Source organism: Trichomonas vaginalis, chromosome V, assembly GCF_026262505.1.
Source record: "Trichomonas vaginalis G3 chromosome V, whole genome shotgun sequence".
NCBI lineage: Eukaryota > Parabasalia > Trichomonadida > Trichomonadidae > Trichomonas > Trichomonas vaginalis.
In genome coordinates this window covers 24821327-24840121 of record NC_067207.1, presented here as the reverse complement: position 1 = coordinate 24840121, position 18795 = coordinate 24821327, and the positions used below count along the sequence as shown (strand labels likewise).

Genomic DNA, 18795 nt, shown 5'->3' with positions numbered 1-18795 from the left:
CTTTGAATTATATGCATATGTGGCGTATGTAATGGTCTGAAGACCTGGGCGCTTTGCGCCTTAAGTTGCTGTTGTTTAATCATTTATTACGATTTAAAAATAAATATTTAATCCGTTATCTCATCAGCTATTTTCTCTATTTGAAATTGCCATAATATTTCATTCATAAATTCTAAATCACAATCAAATAGGTCAGTTATTCTAAATTTAATATTTGATAAATCTTTTGAATGAAGAATAAATGAATTCCCGGATAATTGAAACGGATATGATAAAGAAAATGTGTTTAAGTTGATGGATAAAATGTTTTGTATTGATGGGTAAGAGTTAGGGTCTAATGTTTGATGTGAAAATCTCATTGGGGTATTAACTTTATCACATTTGATTAAAATGAAATTGGAACCAGTGTCAGAATACAAAACATCCCCAACATCTTTTTCAAAATTTAATATCCCCAACAATGAATGAAGATGAGGAGTACAAAATTTAATTTTCAGCGGAAATTTAATAAGGTTATTTATTTCATCAAGTTCAAAAAGTTTATCGGGTTTTGATTTAAAATTTTCTTCATACCATACGATAAATGATTCATTTAAATAACTTAAAATCATGTTAATATCCCATTTCGCTATCACATTATTTATATACATATCATACGTTTTTTCAAGGTCATCTTTAATAAATGATATAATCTGAAGGGTCTAAAAGAATGGGATTAAATTTACCACTCACAGAAACGAGAGTACAATTATAAATTCCGCTAACTGTTAAATTTAATTCACAGTTATTATTCGAAATAATATTGATAATTGACATTTTTTATTACGATTAAAAATATGGTAAAGCGTTATTTTCCAGTGATAAATAAAACTAGAATTAAGATACCTCAAGAATTCATAAATTCAACGAATAAGAAATTCATTCATGTTATAAATTTTAGTGTTTTCAGAAAATATGAGTCAGTGTCATATTCATCAACAGGTTATATTTCACTTCATTCAAATTTAGTTCAATCAAACCCATATAATGACCATTCATAAGATTTTCAGATGGTATTAAAAATGTAATTGATAGATTAAAATATGAACAGATTGACAATATCGAATTTTTGGAATTTTGGTTTAAATATCCCGATGGAAAAAAGATTGAAGTTAAAGATAAAGCTGATACTATAACAAAAACAATTACAATGACCGATCCGGATAGTGGGGAACAAAAAGAAATAAAACAAACGATAGAAACTGGTGAAAGGTCAATTATTATTGATTATGATTCAAAGGATTATTATTCGATAATGTTAATGCTTGAATATAAATAGCCTTAACAAAGAATTTTTCAAGTGATATTTTATATTCATCAACTATTTCATTATAAATATCATTATATGTTAAATGAAGTTCAGTTGTTGTTCCGTTCTTTGATATCTTAATTGTGCTAATATCCTTTATAGGATTTATTTTTGCAACTGTTCCGCAGCATGAAACCTCATCATCTATGAAAAATTGAATCTTAACGTCTGAATCTTGAACATCACAAAGAATGGCAATAATGTGAATTAATGATTCATAAGGTAAAATAATTAAACCGGATTGATCAATTAAATTTATTATTGAATCATAATTATTAATTATTATATCACGGTAAATTTTCATTAATTCAGAATTAATGTCTATTTTATATGGGTTCTCGATGTTTGATGAAAGAGGCGGGGGGTATGTTGGATAAGTAGGAATTTCAACAGGTTCTTTACCGGGTTCAGATAAAATGATTGGGTCTCCATCTTCTTTATTTTGCTCCTCCTCCTTTTTCGGTAAGTCACGAGTTAATAAATTTGGTTGAGTTGCTGACCTTGTTAATTCAGGGCTAACATTAACTTTAACATTTTGAATAATTCGTGATTTATCATCATTTATGTTATAACCAACCGTAATCTCTGCTTTTGCGTTAGTGTTCTTTTGACTAGTGAAACGTCTTCTCATTTATAATCGAATAAAAAAATATATTTAAACTTTTATTTTGCTGGAAGTTTTGAATCTATTATTCGCTGTATTTGTTCTTGAAGTTGATTTTTAGATGGTTCATTGTAATTAATAGACCTAATATATTCATTAATTGCATTCTTATAATCATCTGATTTCTCAAATTTTCTTTTATCTGATTCCTTAACTAAATCATAAGTTAAACCTCGTTGCTGATATAATGGTTTCTTAATTAAATCTTTGAATGCTTGAGATAAAGCACCTGATGCAATTCTTGCTACTATAATTGGTTGGAATTGCTGTTTAAGTTCATCTTTAACATTTGCGAAAACTGGATCGAATAAAGCAACTTTAAAGAATTTCTTAGCTGAAATTTCAGGTCTAATATTTGCATATTGACCATCAAACTGGTTAGAATATCGTGGTAATCCATCCGGTCCCTCTTCAATAGCATTTAATTCTTCATTGAAATAAGAATATGGATTATAACGGTATGAATTAATTGGCCATTTTCACCTTCTCCAATGTATTGTTTAACAGCTTTTCCATTTTCATCAAATTGCATAGGATAACGTTCATTATATGCTTTACGTTTAGGATAATCAGTTATAGTTAATTTATAACCATTTATGACTTTAATATTACCTTGACCATCAGTAATGAAAACTTCATTTATACCATCAGGTTTTCCATTTGGACCTGTAATGTCTGCTTTGTGTGCTTCCCAATTTGGACCTTGACGTTTGGCATATGCTTGAGCTTCTGGTAATGTTAAAACGTTTCTCATTTGTTTAACATCTTTTTGAAGACCAGCAACAATATGAACTAATTCTTTCATTCCATCAGGAACTTTCATAGTTCTATTATATGCACCCTTTTTTTTGTTCCTTGTTTTAATGGAACCTGTAGAAGATTTGCTATTTCTGTCATGTTTAATTATAAATAAAAAATAAAAATTAATTATAAAAAGTTAATCAAATTTAACACATCCTTTATTTAAATCAACTATTATTTTTCCATGTTCACCTAATTGCTGATATTGTGTGTAAAGTTCATTAATGCTCATTGGTAAATTCACTTGATAAAGCATAACGTTCAACTGTTGACGACTAAACCCACTGAAAATGAAAAGGGTTGATAGATTTGATTTAATGTTTGTGCTTAATGCTTTGAAGTATTGAACAGCCATGAAGAATGAACACTGAATGTGTCGACATTGAGTTAATAACTGATTAAAATATGATTTCTCATTGTTATTAGTTTTGATTTCACTGCATCATCTAGAAAAATGAGTGAATGCAAAAATTCTCTATCAAAATTTGAAATAGAAAGTGTTTCAAATAATTCATCCCGTTGTTTATCAATAATTTTATCCTCTAATCCTTGCTTCTTGATTGTATTATATAATTCTTTATACATTAAAAAGTTTTTAAATAATCTTCTGCTTCTTCTTGTGATAAATAAATAATTGGAATTTTGATTAAATGCTTTAAAGATTCAAATGTATCATCTGAAGGTGAACCTGAACGGTTGATATAAATTAACACATGTGAATAGGGGAAGTGTTAGCAATAATGATAATTTGTTTTAATATCGTTAATGTTTTACCTTTATTTTGTTTACCAATTGCTGCAGTGATTGAATTTAAGTAACATTCAGAATATGGAATTTTCATTAATTTTTCCTTAGATAGAGCATTTCTATTATCACTCAATGCTTCATTAATCATATCATATATGTATATTATATACTCCTGCTAATTCTTCATAAGGAGTGTATGAATTTAAATCCATTTAATCAAAAATAAATTTATAATTTTAAACATTTCTATTCATCAATATTTCATCATATGAACTTCTATACTGTGGTGGTGTACCTGTTGGATGATATTTCAAACCTTCATCCGGTGTCCATGTCCAATATGTAGTCCTAGTAAACCAAACCTGAGGAGGATTTGTCACCTTTGAACAGTAAGTGTCATTTTCACCCTGAATGATTGAATAAGCTTTCACTTGTACTGTAACTTGTGAGTTGAAAGTTTCTAATCCATCAAAGAATATACCCGCTCCATCACGTTGAACTGGAATAGTGCATAAGAATGAAGTTTGGTCTTTCCATGTTCTAGCTAATGGTGTGCCATCATCTGCATTCAGTGGTCTAGTTAATGAGTCCTCGTATTCTTCTGTGCATTCATTCACTCCATCTAAATCAGAAGCTTGAAGCATACATGTAAAGAATATGTCACCCACTGTGGTCATCACTTGATCGGGGAAGTTTCTGGAATCTATAGTGACCTGAAGACCTCGAAGCATTGGATTTTCTAAAACCGTTCTTTGCATTGCATTCTTCGGAAATGCTAACACAACATCTGTAACATTATGAAGGGCGTATGAGAAATCTGAGCTAATACCTTCAGGAGTGATGCAACCTCCATTTAGTGAACGAACGTCAATATGTTGAGCTGGAATCATGAATGGATCTTCCTTACTGAATAAACGTGGTATTGCTTTAACTGATTCTTCAATTAAACCGTATCCTGGTGTAATGCATTTATCCTCTAAAACTTCCATCTTTGTGCATGAAATAATAACGTCATCAACTGTTGCGTCAGCAGATGTAGCGGCTAAGCTTGTAATTAATTTGGCAGGAAGTCCGATTTGTTGGAATTTGCGATCATATTTATAAACATGATTCATAATCTTTTCATAATTTTCATCAGTTATCTTTTCATAAACGTAATTTTGTAAATCAGCAACTCTTAACGGGTCAACCTGACAAAATACTAAAGTATCCCTGAAAACATAATATTTAAGAATGATATCACCAAATGATTTAGGATAATCATCGAACGCCTGAAATGCTAACAAATCATTTACCGGAATAATCATATCAAAAGTGACATCAACTTCTTCATTTGCTTTCTTGAAAACTTCTGAAGGGTCAATATATTTACCACATACTGAGTTATCATATTTTTGAACATTATTATATAACGAATGAACAAACTTTTTAACTTTCCTTTCTGATTTTGGTTTATATGTTGCAAATGCGAAAGATTCACGGGCGCAATCCATCTGAAGATAACCGGCATCACCTCTTTCGGTTTCTACTTCTAATTGTTTAAAGCTTTGATTTGATGATTTGTAACCAACGAATAAACGCATGCATTTAAAAGCGGCATCACATGTGAAAGCTTTATTTGAAACTAGAGTTGCTTTAACTTTGCGTTTAATATATGTGTCACCTAATTGGTTCACATCATGAGCCGGATTTGTAATTCTTAAATGAGTTTGTTTATCATCAAAATATGGAGCATCAGAGTCATAGCATAAACTTTCAAGTTCTCTATAATATCTTCTACCGTCATTCTTTGCGAATATTTCATTTATCTTTTCGAATGAATGAAATACATTTCCATTAATCGGTTTAGTGTTTGGCACCAAATAGTTAGTCGTCATTTATTAATAAATAAAAAATCAAAATTAAAAGATGAAAATGAATTTTTAATTTTAATGAAATAATCAACTATGGCTGCAGGTATATTTAAGAAACTGTGGGATAAAGTAAAAAGAGGAGCGAGTAAAGTTTGGGAAACATTGAAGAAGGGGGCAAATTGGATATTTAAGAATAAAGAAGCAATTAGTGACGTTGCTGAATCAATAACACCAAAAGCCGCCCCAATAAGAGAAATTTTAAATAAAGGAGAAAAAGTTTATCAAAGACTACAACCGATACTAAGATAAAAATAATATTTATTTATTTTTCCACTATCTACCTCCTATTTTATTAAGTATTCCTTCAGCAATTCCACCAACTGCGTTACCTGCTTGTGCTCCCATCGCCGGATTACCTGCTTTAGTACCTAATACTCCACCTATGATAGTTCCTGCCGTTTTCGCTACTGGTGCCAAAAAGTTTGCAACGGTTTAATAATCTTTTTATAAACCCAACCCGCAGCTTTCTTAATTCCATCCATAATTTTTTAAAGAATCCTGCCGCCATTTCTGATTTAATATTAATTAAAAAAATATATTTCATCACTTATATTCTAATTTTTATTTAATGATAAATGAAACCGATTTTAAAAATAAATGAAACAGAGGAGGAAGAAATAAATGAAAGTGAAAATGTTCAACAAAAAATAAACGTTGTTAAACCAATTACTGAAATAAAAATTTTTTCATCTGTTGAAGAATTTAATGACTATTATGCCAATAATAAAAAATTATTTGAAGAATTGACAACGTGTAAATTGAATAAAATGTTTAAAGTTGATGGATTCAAAATTTCAAAAATAAAAGGGGTGGTTAGTTTGAAATCTATTCCTCAATCAAGAATCACCTCATTAATGAAAATTTATGATTTAACAAAAAGAATAGAAGAGATTGAAAAAGAATGAATCAAATAATTGATTTCATAAATTCAAATAATCATTAGTTTCTTAAAGTTCAATGTTGAACTCATCAAATTCTTCTTCATCATTACCATTACCTTTAGCGAGTTTATTTACTCTTTCAACTTTATCTTTTGATAGTCTATCGTTTAATTTTTTCTGAAGTTTTTCGTTACCAAGTTCTAAAATTTTACACGGATGATATTTAAACCTGTTAAATTCTTTTTCCTCAGTTTTAATCATTAATCTACAAAGAACTTTAGTGAGGTGGTTTTGTTGTTTAAACCATTTATCCTTAATATTTGTTATAAATTCAATATCCGGAATTAATTCCCAAATTTTTGAATTTTCGATTAATTTACCATCAAATGCAAAAGCAATAGGTTTAATATTAAACTTACCTTTATAAAATAAACTTTGTATGCAATCATCAAAATAAACGTCTACTTGTTTAACCTGGGTGAGAATTGGTGAAAGTTTATTCATTAATTGATTTACAGTCACGAATTTTGTTCCGTTCATTTCTTACGAATTAAAAAAATAAATTATTCAAAAATGTAAGACATTAATTTTTAAAGTTTATTTTTTAAAAATTTTTTTATTTTTTATTTCATTATGGTAGTGAATCTTTTATTCATGAAAATAATTATTTCTAATTTCTTTTACTCTCTCGTACATACTAGATTTAAAGAATTCAGAACATTTCCCATAATCTCCTAAATGTTTTCTTATCCCTAACGTGTGCCAGTTATTATATGAAACTGAATAAACTTTATCTTTATCTTTACACCTTTCATCACTTCCAATATATTTATATCTCAGTTTTGATTTAGCATTTTCATATTCATTAGCGTTTAATAATTCACAGTCTTCCTTTTTAAATAAATGTTTTATGTATTCAGGATTTAATACTCTACGTTTATATGCTCCTAACTTAGTTCTAAAGGTTTTTCTACAAAATTTAGGAATTCCATCCTCTTTAATGTCATCAATGATTTCCATTTCATTATTTTCAATTTCTTCTTCTCGTTTATGAGGTCTTTGATTATGACTCCATTGATTCCATGAAATTAAATATTCTTTATCATTATATTTATACCTCATTAGCTTATTTTGGCTTTCATATTCATTTAATAATTCACAATCTTCATTTTTAGATTGAAGTTTAACCCATTCAGGATTTAAACAATGTTTAATTAATCGCGGAATATCTGACATCATCTATATATAGCTTCTTTTATAAAAGATAAAAAAATAAATTATTTTAAAATTAATGTTAATTTTTTAATGATTTATAAATAAATATATTTTAATGCATCGTCTATATATAGATGTAACAAAAAAAGTCACTAAACCCGTCATATCCTACTACTAGCCATTCCGTGAAATGTAAATGAATTTCTGTTTATTATATTACTCGTTCATAATCAAAACAAAACGTTATCATACGTACTATATCAGAAAGAGGACCAGGAGGGTCTCAATTTTTTAAAAATGGCTGGAAAAAAGATATTATAAAGGACATATATCATATTATATAATATCAAATTTTCATTGAGCTGCTAATGGCCAAAATTAAGATTATCCATATTAGTATTTAGGCTTCAATTTTGGGTTATGCTCCGATATCCTATCCTAAATACTATTAACCACGCCGAATTGTCGATGTCTAAGCTCGGCAGACTAGAAATTTTAGCAAAATCAGGCAAAAATGTCAAATGCCAAAAACCGTCAAATGTCTAATTTTGAAAATATATCTTTCACACATATAATATATGATGATTCGAGCATTTTTTTCATTTGGCAAAAATAAGATTTTAAAAATTGTCATGTCAGATGCCAAAAAATTGAATTAATCTATTGTTTTATTTATAAAACATTAATGTTTCTTCTTTGTTTAATTGGTCTTGGAGTATCTAGGATTCACCACCCACGCCGCCCACATTATTGGGGACACTATTATGACAGAAACGATGCCTGCATTTCCAAAGTCATTAATGAGGATGTTCCATTGCAAATTTTAACATTAAGAAGGAATTCAATTTCTTTGTTTAGAAAAACTATTTTTTACCAATTCCGAGCCTGAATAAATCTTTTTAAAATTTAAATTAGGAGTTATATAGCTTTTATAAAGCGTAAAGGAGGAACCATAATGTATTTCTGTTCAGAACTTCATTATCCATCTTATTTGATTAGATATAAGAATATATTCGGAATATCCCCATACAATGAGATATTATGAGAAAATAAAATTAATGTGTGACTCAAAGGCAAGTTTGCGCGCTAATTATGTATCAAACATAACCCAAAATATCTAATCTCAATGTGTATTTTGGAGTATTGATGAGATTTTGCCAGACAACTCATTGCCATATCTCTTTATTTTAAGATTGTATATGCTAAGCCAGATTGAAAATGGCTCTCGCGAAATTTTTTTTTGACGGCAAATAAATAGTCGAAAATTTTGTCTCGCATTATTTGCTTTACTTACAGTGTATATCAATAATTTATAATATTTCAAAATATTGTAAATCGATCAAATCTATCAATTGAAAATTTAAAAAAAATATCCTTTACAATTTAAATTTTTCAAATTTTTCATGACCGAATCATACGAAACGAACACATATTTAATATTATTTAAGTACAGGGGGCAAGAATTTTCTCTTGCCATCGATCCTGTTGACCAAGAAATAGAAGAAAGTTTTTCAATTGTCAGAAAAAATCCAAATCAAGAAGATATATCGCAAATATGGGTTTTTGATCAAGCCAAACAACATTTCATGCCATTGATATACCCATTTATGGCACTTACAGAAGAAAATTCAGATGACAAGTTTAGCACCCTTTCTATTACGAATATTACAGAAGAAGACGACGTGAATCAAACATTTTCATTCTACAACAACTTCATTGCAAATAAAAATTTAGAAAAATTCGTTATTCCAACAGAAAAATCAGATTCATCTTTTATTTTATCAACAGATATACCAGAAAACGTTACGATGACATGCCTCAAAATCGACGTATCTGATTATTGCATACCTTATCCTATTCCAGAAATTCCTTGCGCAATTTTATTTTCTGACGCTGCAGAAGAATATGCATTAACCATGGGACCAATACTATCAGAATACGATTCTACGCGTAAATTAACATTTACTCCCTTCAGACAAGAATTAAATCCAAAACAATTTTGGTTATATATACCAAATCACAATAATTCGATATTTTCTTGCGCCGAATCAGACATGGTTATCAAAGCAGTCCATAATGATGAGACAGTTGATATTGTTATGGCAAATTCCAATTCAAATAAGAAAAATCAGAACTGGAAGATCTTTAAACGATGTATATATTCATCTAAATACGATTCTTTTATGACAGTTAATCAGGAAGACACAAATTTCGTTCTTGACGATGATGATTCAGAACTTGCTGATAAACAGTTTTATTTTTACCCATTGTTTAACAACAATGATGCAATTTTGCATAAGAATGATGTAATTTCTCAGAATGATGATCTTAGAACTGATGAAAGCGGAAGTTGTGAAGAAATTAGTGATTCTGATAACGACGATGATACAGTTTTTTCAGAGGATTATCCTGACTTGGGCTTTTTTAGTGTAATTGATTTTTAAAATTTTTAATAAAATATGTATTGTATCTAATTAATTATAAGTAAATTTTATGCTATGTTTGTGGAATTCAGTTGAGTCTTTTACTGATTTTGTTTTATTTTCGATTGATATAAAATTAAACAATTTCAGATTTATATCTATATCGATATATAAACAGTGATTATTTTATAATGCGAAGAATTTCATTCAACCCAGTTGCACAATATTTCCAACCATTCAAGATTGACTCTCAAAATTTTGGCAAATTGCCAATAATTGAATTGCGTAACAATTCAATATTTTTTGGATTCACCTTTAAATAATTTTGTAACACATACAGCTTGAAGTGACTGAAAATCGAATAAACTCCGTACATTTTTCAGATTAACCAATGAAGGCTTTCAAATTGAAGACGGTTAACTCCAGAAAATATTTTTAAAGGCTATTAAATACATCATTTATACTCAATGTATTTTAAATAATTTTTGCCTGGCAAAAAGAAGATTTAAAAAAATTGACATGTCAATAAAGCGATTAAATTGGTTTAAACCGCCATTCACAATATTTTTCATAAAACAATAATGTTTCTTCTTTGCTTCATCAGCCTAAGAGAGTCCAGGCTCGTTCGTCCACGCCGTCATGTGAGAGTTCCATATTATGAACTTAATGCTGAAGACGAGCTTATTGGTTGCGGCCATAAAACCTCAACAGAGGATCTTCCAATGGAGATCGGCGATCATCAAAGTCGTTTAAACTCCCAGAAAAGACATTTTGCCAATTTTGCTGGGCTTAAGTCGTTCTTAAGAACCAATTATCCTCTTCTTGCCGAAAAAGAAATAAAATTAAATGGAGAAAAGATCTTTGGCACCCAAATTAAAGATATGAATGGCCACAAATATGTTGCCATCGAGTTTATCTCAGCTAAACCAAATGGAAGTGGATTAGATGCAGATATGGTTAAAGGCTATATCGATTTCGGCTATCAAGCACTTACTAAGATAAAATACATTGAGTACTGTGATGGAAAAATCACCAACCATCTCACAACTTTGCAAGTTAGGCCATTGAAAGAACATGAACTCCAAAAGCTTTTGGATGAAGCCAAGAAACTTTTTATTTAAATAAAGGATCAATTTTCTTTTTGTGTCAAAAATGTGCATTTTTTTTTCAAATAAAACCATCCCTTGAGAGGAAAATTGAGTTCTTTCTGACACAAAACAAACAATGTCAATAACTTTGAAACAATATCTGACAAACAGAGTCTCAAATGGCAGTTTTGAATTTCCACGCTTTTCCACGACAATATAAACATTAAATATCTCTTTTTATTTTACATATCTATATCAAAAATCGAGTTAGCATTTATTTATCTACAAAGCTCAATTCCATTTAAATTGGGAATCTGAAATAAATAAAATTGATATTTTACACATAGTTTTATTATGTTCTCAATCAGAATAAAAATCCTAACTCATATATTACTCAATTCAAATTTCTGAAAATGGATGGGAAGCAACAGTAAAAATTAACTTGAAACATCAGAATTGAAGGAAGTGTCATATGAGTTTAAGTACGCACATAATTAGATTATACTATTAACAAAAATCTCAGGTCCAAAACTGAACTCTTTGTTCATATTATAAATATGATTTTTTAAGGCTGCACTTACGCCCATCTGACTTTAATTCAAATTTTTGACAACTAACATTTGAATAACATCTTAAATCAACTTTAAACATATAGGGGCATAAATGCTCACTTAATAAACACAATATGAATATATTTAAATAACTGTTTACATATAAAAACACATATAATAATACAAACAAAAAAATATAAATAGGTTCATATTGAGTTATAGGTTCATGTTCTATTTTCTTTGATTGTTTTCTCATTGCCAATTTCTCAATCATCAATCTTCCCAATTCTGGCTTCAAATAAACAAGACAAACTTCAACAAACAAAGGAGGAATCAAAGCAACCAAACAAGCAGCGAAGAAAGCAAACCATCCTTCAGGACGTCCATACAACATCAACAAATTAGATTTGTATTGTTTGCTGAATACGAAACAATACAAAATAGAAACAGCGTGAATTAACAACAATTGGACAACGAAACCAGCAATTATCCATCCATTGTAGTTATGTGTCCACAACATCATTTGTATTGTTATTGTATAAACAACGCTGTAGAAACAAATTGTTCCATTTGTTTCCAAGTCTTTCATATGATGAGAATATCTAACAATCAAGAAAATTGCGAGAGATTGGTATATAGCTCTCAACAAATAGAAGAAGAGATCAACAGGATTCATGGGATTATGCTGTTGGTGATGTAATTCTGGGTTATTCTCTAAAGTTTCGCTTGGAAGAACTTGTTCGAATAATCCAAAAGTAAATGGAGTCATTATAAAAGGTGGGTGGACTAGCTAAAGTGTCAAACGTGGACCAAATGACAATTAAAATATAAACAAAATTCTTATAGAGCATAAAGACCGTATCTGTTGTCAGTCTTGTATAACTCCATGTTCCATGTACAGATATAAGTCGAACAAGGTTGTTAAACCTTGTAATGGCGAAATCTGCTGATTGTGTCGCTTGTGATCCTTCTCTTCCGAAGACTCCGACACCAATATGTGCTTCTTGTATCATTCCAACATCATTGGAACCATCGCCAATTGGGAGAACCATTGAATTCTTGGTTTGTTTGATCATATCAACAATTGTCGCTTTCATTATAGGCGAAACCCTCAAGAAAATGCAGCTTCTGCATTTACTTGCGAGTTCCATGAAGAGTTTCTGGTTTTTAAGAGCAAAATTCGTTGTTTCTGAATTTAATATCAGAACAGGTTCTTTAAATGACTCGAAATCGTTCAGATAGTTGTTTATCTGTTTGGTAAACTCTGTTTCATTGTTGTTTGAGATGATTAAAATGTCGGCATCAGGTAAAATAATTGATGACGTCTTTCCAATCTCAATTGCAGTCTCAAGCTTGTCGCCTGTGAGCATCCATAACGCTATGTTGGCTTTCCTTAGCCACATGACCGTTTCTGGAACTTTTGGCTGCAATTTATCTTCAGCAGCTGAAATTCCAACGACATCGAGTTTGGATTCAACGAATTTGGCGATTTTGAAGATCTCTTCATCGCGGTTTTCGAACTTTGACTCTGCATCTTTCCACATTGAGAGCCATTCTTCGGCTTCTTCTTGGAAAAGTACTCTTTTGGCGAAGACAAGAGTTCTAAAACCAGCTATAGCGTACTTGTTTACATCTCCTGAGTAAAGATTCTGGTTACATAAGGGATACATAACAGAATCAGCACCTTTCGAGTAAACTACCAACTGATCGGTACCTTCCTTTTGAAGAACAATAGTACTACGCTTACGATCAGAGTTAAACAGTATGAAAGAGACGATTTTATATTTTTCATTCTCATTTTCACCGTTTTCTTGTATAGAATGTAGTTCAATCGACGTAGGATCATGTTCGTTAAGCTTTATACCACACTGCGCTGCGAATTTGACGAGGGAAGCTTCATCTGGAGATTCTGCGTTGTATTCTGTTTCTCCGTTTGGATTATGGAACATGACAACGTTATTACAAAGGGCTAAGCAATGTATAAATTCAGACGATTTCTCTAAAATCTTATAATTTTCTGAGATATCTTGAATAAAATCTTCAGATTTATGGGGGCCGTTGACATCTGTGAAGTTTACGAGTTGCATAATGTTTTCTGTAAGTGTTCCCGTCTTATCACTCAATACATGTGTGATTTCTGCCAAAGTTACAATTAAATTCGAATTATGAAGCTCAGAATAACCGAATTCTTCATAATACATCTTGTAATCCCAATGAATGAACAACATATGAGCCATTTTTAGGATTTCTACCGTAACAACTAACGAAATTGGGATCATATAACTTAATAAAATAAAATATTGCATGAAACCTTTACCAAAAGATATACCATATGAATCTCTGACATCTTTAAGTATAGGTTCTTTGTATTGTAATAGCATATTAGCGATAGTTAATGCAAATACGAACAACATTTTGAAAACAAAGATGTAAATGATCATTTTGTTAACGTCCTTGTCGAATTTTGTCATCTTTGATGGTGGTGAACGCCTGTTCTTCATGATCGTACAGTCATGTCCCGTTCTAATTGCAACTCCGATTGTAAATTCGGTATAATGGACAACGCAGCCTCTTAGAAGTATGTTCTGTATTGATATACCCACTTTTCGTTCTCGCAGACAAGCTTTGCATCGAATTTGTACAGGTTTGCATCGGGAGGACCAGCATGAACAGAATATTGCTTACGGAAGAAGGCCATAGGGATATCAAGGTCTTTGAAGGCTGGGTGCTGGCTCATCATTTTGATCGCCGATTCTCCATTAAGACTAGTCTCACTGTAGTTTGTCGTTTTATTCGGGTTCGAAGATGTCAAATAGATCATATCACATGGTACAGTATCACCTGATTTGATCATTACAATGTCTCCGACATGTATTTTCGATGATTCTTCAACTGTCCATTCGCCAAAACGATAAATTGAAACAGGACTCTTGTTTCGCTTGACATCTTGACGATGTCTCAAGTAATCTTCAATACCGCTCTTGATCATTGATACTAATAATACGAAAATTAAAGGAAAAAAGTTAAATGCCCAGAAAACAGGCGAATAAGGGAGAAACGTCATGATTAAAATCAATAAGAAGTAGATGTTTGTTAAGTTACGAAAGTTTTCGTATAAAGTTAGAGGTAAAAAAGTCCAAATGTTGTATCTTGTGGTTTTAACATAGTTATTTTGCTGGCCTGGATAGTCTTTGTAGTATACAAATGGTATGATTGCCCACGGCACTTCTTCGTTTGGTAGTGTATTCGAGGTCTAATCCGGAGCAATCATCAGTATTCAAAAATGATCGATTCAGTAAATTATTTTCGGGAATTTTTATTTTGAAATCATGATGAGAATATGTATAAAAACAAAAGACGAACATTATAAGAATTGAATGGAATATTGAACAAAAGAGCATTGAAAAATATTGCTGGGGCATTTTCATAGGAGAGGGTAAATTTGAATACCATTCAAAAGTAAAAGCTTGGAATTTTGGTTTTTTGGTTTAAAAAATGCATTACAAATTTAATGACAATTCATTTAAAAATAAACTGAACCGAAAATATTATGCATACTTTTATCTGATTTTTTTTCTTTCGTCCTGAGCTATTATGCTTATCCAATTATATATTATTTAGTATATGCTATCCCAGTTTTGATTTACTTAGCCTTTTTGAGGAAATAAGGAATAATCTTTTTGAAATGAGAAGACTTAGAACCAAACAATACAATACAAAACTACATTCCAATATTATAACATGATTGTGCAATATGATATACTGAAATAATATAAAGAATAATTTATGAACTAAATTGATATATTTTTCTAAAATATCCGAATATAAATTGCACGATTCCATATATTGGACGATAGGATATGGTTAAATAAGTTCTTATTTTTAATTTGAAACAATTTGAAAATTCTCTAACATTAAGGTTGATATTTTATTTCTTATTGTTTCTTTGATAATGATTATTATATTAACAATGTGATTTATTATGAATATATCAAATATTGATTTCATAATGAAATCTGATTTGATAATATTGTATTTTGTAACCACATACTCATAATTTTATATTATATGATAGATGTATTATATATTTAGGCAGTTGTATTGACGCTTAAAACATGTTATTGCAAAATTGATATTACCCAGATTTGCTTTACTTTTACCACCTCTCGAAAGCTGGGGACACCGCCTATCGTTGGGAGTAGCTATTAAATAGAACCACCAAGGGTATTTTTCGAACTGCCGGTGTAGTGTAGTGGAAACATCTGATATAATGATTCGTTATGCCAAGGTTTGATTCCCATTTAACCAATTTTTTTCTTTTTTGGATCATGAATTTTTTTTTGGGTCACTATAAGATTTGTTTCATGTTCTAAATCTGCTGCATATGTAATCTATTTTTATTTACCTATTTTTTAAAAATCTATTGGATTGCCAAATTTGAATACATTTAAAATAAATCATAAAAATCCAAAAAAACTATAAATATATGTTTTATGCATAGTGCCGATACTCAAATATCAGATTACTTAGATCCATGAATAATATCCGAATTTTTTTTCTTAAAATTAAACTTCAAAACTTCTTCCAATCTTATTCTTAATCAATTGTAAATTTTTAAAACCATTTTTTAAAATAATTTTGCGTAAATTTTATTCTCATGTTGTTTTAATCGAAAATTGATACATTTTCAAAAAAATAATATTGACTTATGAAATTCATTTTTAAGGTGAAATAGTATTGTTTTTATTAAAGTATATGAATAATATATAAAAAATTAATGAATAATATAAGCAGATTTTTAGTTTACAAAACAAATATGAGCAATGCAATTTCAAACTTTTGCTGGCAATTTCGATATTGCTCAAGTTTGTAGTATTTGTGATACCTATAACATCGGCTTAATCAAAATTCGATTTTTCTTATGAGTTATTGAGAAAATTTGATTGCAATGAGAAGGATTTCGACGTTTTTGATAAACTAAGAGCTGAGCTTTAGGGGTTCAGTTCATTTATGGCTGTAGTTTGATGCGTAGATCTCTTTTTTATTGTAAATTCTTTCAGCATGGAGATCGAGAATGAATCTTTTGAGAACTTTATGAGTTTTTACACCCGTAAAGAGGTCCTTCGAGGAAAGATAGTCCAGACTACATGAAGATGTGGGTTAACCAAAAAAATCCGATGGTTTCCCCATATTCATGTAGATCTTCGAAAAAATGAGCACCAAAAAAGCCAAAAAAATAGGCTTTTTATTGGATTTGTACACTAGATCAATAATCTATTTAGGATCTGACACTCTTTTTAGCCAGAGATATGAGGTCCTTTCTAGGAAAACGATCTATTCATCCATAAAAAAAATGAATTATCGTTTTCCCCAGAAATTACATGGGGAGTGGTAAAAGTAAAGCAAATCTGGGTATTATGTTTTTTTCTTATTATTTAATTATGAATATAACAAGTATGTGCATAGTAAAATCAAAAATAGTAATATATCGATCTCTTTTAAATGAGGCTATAAGGTAGGTAAAATCACTCGTAACACGAAATTTTGACAGTAACACTCTCAAATTTGAGGACTTTACGTGTTGTAAAGTGTTTACAAATGTAAACAGTTTACAAATGTAAAGTTTATTTATTTTGAAATCGGCAAATTCACAGGCGCTCCCGCCCGTAACGATACAAAATTGAGAGTGTTACGAACGGTAGTTTTAGCAGCCATTATTTTAACCTACCTTATTACAATTTAAAAATTATTGTGACATAGGAATTACGAAGAGTGTAACATTCAAATATAACACAAACATTGGGATCCAACAGTACATCACTCAAAAAAGCATACAATGGTTAAAATTGTGAAAATCATATCTAATCTTAAAGAAAATTCAGAATATCCGATAGTAATAAATGAACAAGATTCGACACATTGTATTTTGATTGACTATAATACTTTTTTTGACGTCTGAATCAACATGTATTGGGAATAAGCTGCTTTCAACATTTTTTTACTAAAAATATAAAGTATTCTTTAGTTTTATATGGAATAGCTCAATATCAAAAAAAATTCGATTTTCATAAATTGAATGAGTTTTGTGCACGTTTAGAATTAAATGATTTATAAGATTTTTTTCGTTCACAGAAGAGTTCTTTATATCCAATATCAGAAAACAGCAAAGACACACATTAACAAATGATAATGAAGCTAAATAATATAAATTTCAACATATCTAAAAATCTCTTAAGATTATCTCTCATACAATGCCGAGTTATTTCCCAAACAATAATTACCGATTTATACAGAATCGTGTACATCTTATTCACTTTGCAAATTATATATCTTCTCGCAAAGCAACATGAAATACACTGTCCGGTTTAATATTCGAAGAAAAATCTAATTCAAAAGGATTTCTTATAATATGTGATCGCAGTGTTGATTATTGGAATACAAGGATTGCTCGTTATTTACAAATTGTTGCAAAAATAGAATTGCAGCAAAAATTTTATTTTTATTTTGTCACTTGATATATAGCATTTGCAAAAACTCAATCAAAAATAGGAATTGAGCAACTTTTTAAAATTGTGAGAAAAACTCTATCGGCGCATTCTATTCAATTTTAAATTTGTTTCTTTCATATTCCAATTGATTAATCAATAATTGCCAATCCCAAATTTTAGTTCAAAAATCAAAAAATCCCTAATTTTAATTTCAGATGCAATCTCGCAAAAATAACATGGTTTTAATAATATAAATATATATTTTATATATTGTATAGTGATTTTTTAATATTTTTATGAGTAAAATCGAGAGTGAGGAAATGTGGACTACAAAAAACGATAAAATTGAATAGTTTACATGGAAATTCTATACTTACTAGTATTCAATGTCACTTTTGTGCTCGAGATTTTGATTCTAGAAAAAAAAACCGTCAATGTTTAAATCGTGAAGTATGCAAATAATAAATAGTAAAAAGATGTTTTTAAGAATTTACTTTCAAAATTTTTCATTTCACGATTATTTATTTTCATAACAATGTTTAAATTTATATATTATAGAATTTTATTTTAACATTAAAAATGTAAAGGGACTTTAGCTCACCTGGGAGAGCGTGCGACTGAAGATCGCAAGGTACGTGGTTCAAGTCCGCGAAGTCCCAAATTTTTCTTTTTTTTC

At 29.8% G+C, this 18795-nt stretch overlaps 7 protein-coding genes, 1 non-coding gene and 1 pseudogene across 9 annotated transcripts, besides 2 other annotated features; 3 read left to right on the top strand and 6 right to left on the bottom strand.

Moving 5' to 3' along the window:
• Nucleotides 1-4372: part of a mobile genetic element that runs on past the window's edge.
• On the bottom strand, nucleotides 1311-1979 carry TVAGG3_0397690 (uncharacterized protein; the record flags this gene model as incomplete). The annotated part of the gene is made up of 1 exon (XM_051232584.1): nucleotides 1311-1979. A coding segment is annotated over one exon (669 nt), but the record flags the coding sequence as incomplete, so codon positions are not given.
• On the bottom strand, nucleotides 2012-2412 carry TVAGG3_0397680 (annotated as a pseudogene). The gene has a single exon. A coding segment is annotated over exon 1 (401 nt).
• TVAGG3_0397670 (uncharacterized protein) lies at nucleotides 3797-4204 on the bottom strand (the record flags this gene model as incomplete). The annotated part of the gene is made up of 1 exon (XM_051232583.1): nucleotides 3797-4204. One exon carries the CDS (start codon nucleotides 4202-4204, stop codon nucleotides 3797-3799), a length of 408 nt encoding a protein of 135 aa, XP_051102313.1.
• A 41-nt stretch (nucleotides 4373-4413) lies between the features above and the next one.
• Nucleotides 4414-5437, bottom strand: TVAGG3_0397650 (uncharacterized protein; the record flags this gene model as incomplete). Its single annotated transcript, XM_051232582.1, has 1 exon — nucleotides 4414-5437. A coding segment is annotated over one exon (1024 nt), but the record flags the coding sequence as incomplete, so codon positions are not given.
• A 3445-nt stretch (nucleotides 5438-8882) lies between these two features.
• Nucleotides 8883-10075, top strand: TVAGG3_0397640 (Ricin B-like lectins family; the record flags this gene model as incomplete). Its single annotated transcript, XM_001322357.1, has 1 exon — nucleotides 8973-10013. The coding sequence occupies one exon, from the start codon at nucleotides 8973-8975 to the stop codon at nucleotides 10011-10013; it is 1041 nt and encodes a 346-aa protein (XP_001322392.1).
• A 56-nt stretch (nucleotides 10076-10131) lies between these two features.
• TVAGG3_0397630 (uncharacterized protein) lies at nucleotides 10132-11138 on the top strand (the record flags this gene model as incomplete). Its single annotated transcript, XM_001322358.1, has 1 exon — nucleotides 10574-11113. One exon carries the CDS (start codon nucleotides 10574-10576, stop codon nucleotides 11111-11113), a length of 540 nt encoding a protein of 179 aa, XP_001322393.1.
• Nucleotides 11139-11649: 511 nt separating this feature from the next.
• Nucleotides 11650-11672: a mobile genetic element.
• A 666-nt stretch (nucleotides 11673-12338) lies between these two features.
• On the bottom strand, nucleotides 12339-14132 carry TVAGG3_0397600 (putative phospholipid-transporting ATPase family; the record flags this gene model as incomplete). The annotated part of the gene is made up of 1 exon (XM_001322359.1): nucleotides 12339-14132. One exon carries the CDS (start codon nucleotides 14130-14132, stop codon nucleotides 12339-12341), a length of 1794 nt encoding a protein of 597 aa, XP_001322394.1.
• Nucleotides 14133-14203: 71 nt separating this feature from the next.
• TVAGG3_0397610 (phospholipid-translocating ATPase protein) lies at nucleotides 14204-14620 on the bottom strand (the record flags this gene model as incomplete). The annotated part of the gene is made up of 1 exon (XM_001322360.1): nucleotides 14204-14620. The coding sequence occupies one exon, from the start codon at nucleotides 14618-14620 to the stop codon at nucleotides 14204-14206; it is 417 nt and encodes a 138-aa protein (XP_001322395.1).
• A 4085-nt stretch (nucleotides 14621-18705) lies between these two features.
• On the top strand, nucleotides 18706-18778 carry TVAGG3_0397590. Its single transcript has one exon. It is a non-coding gene; the product is annotated as a tRNA-Phe (tRNA).
• Nucleotides 18779-18795: the final 17 nt, after the last annotated feature.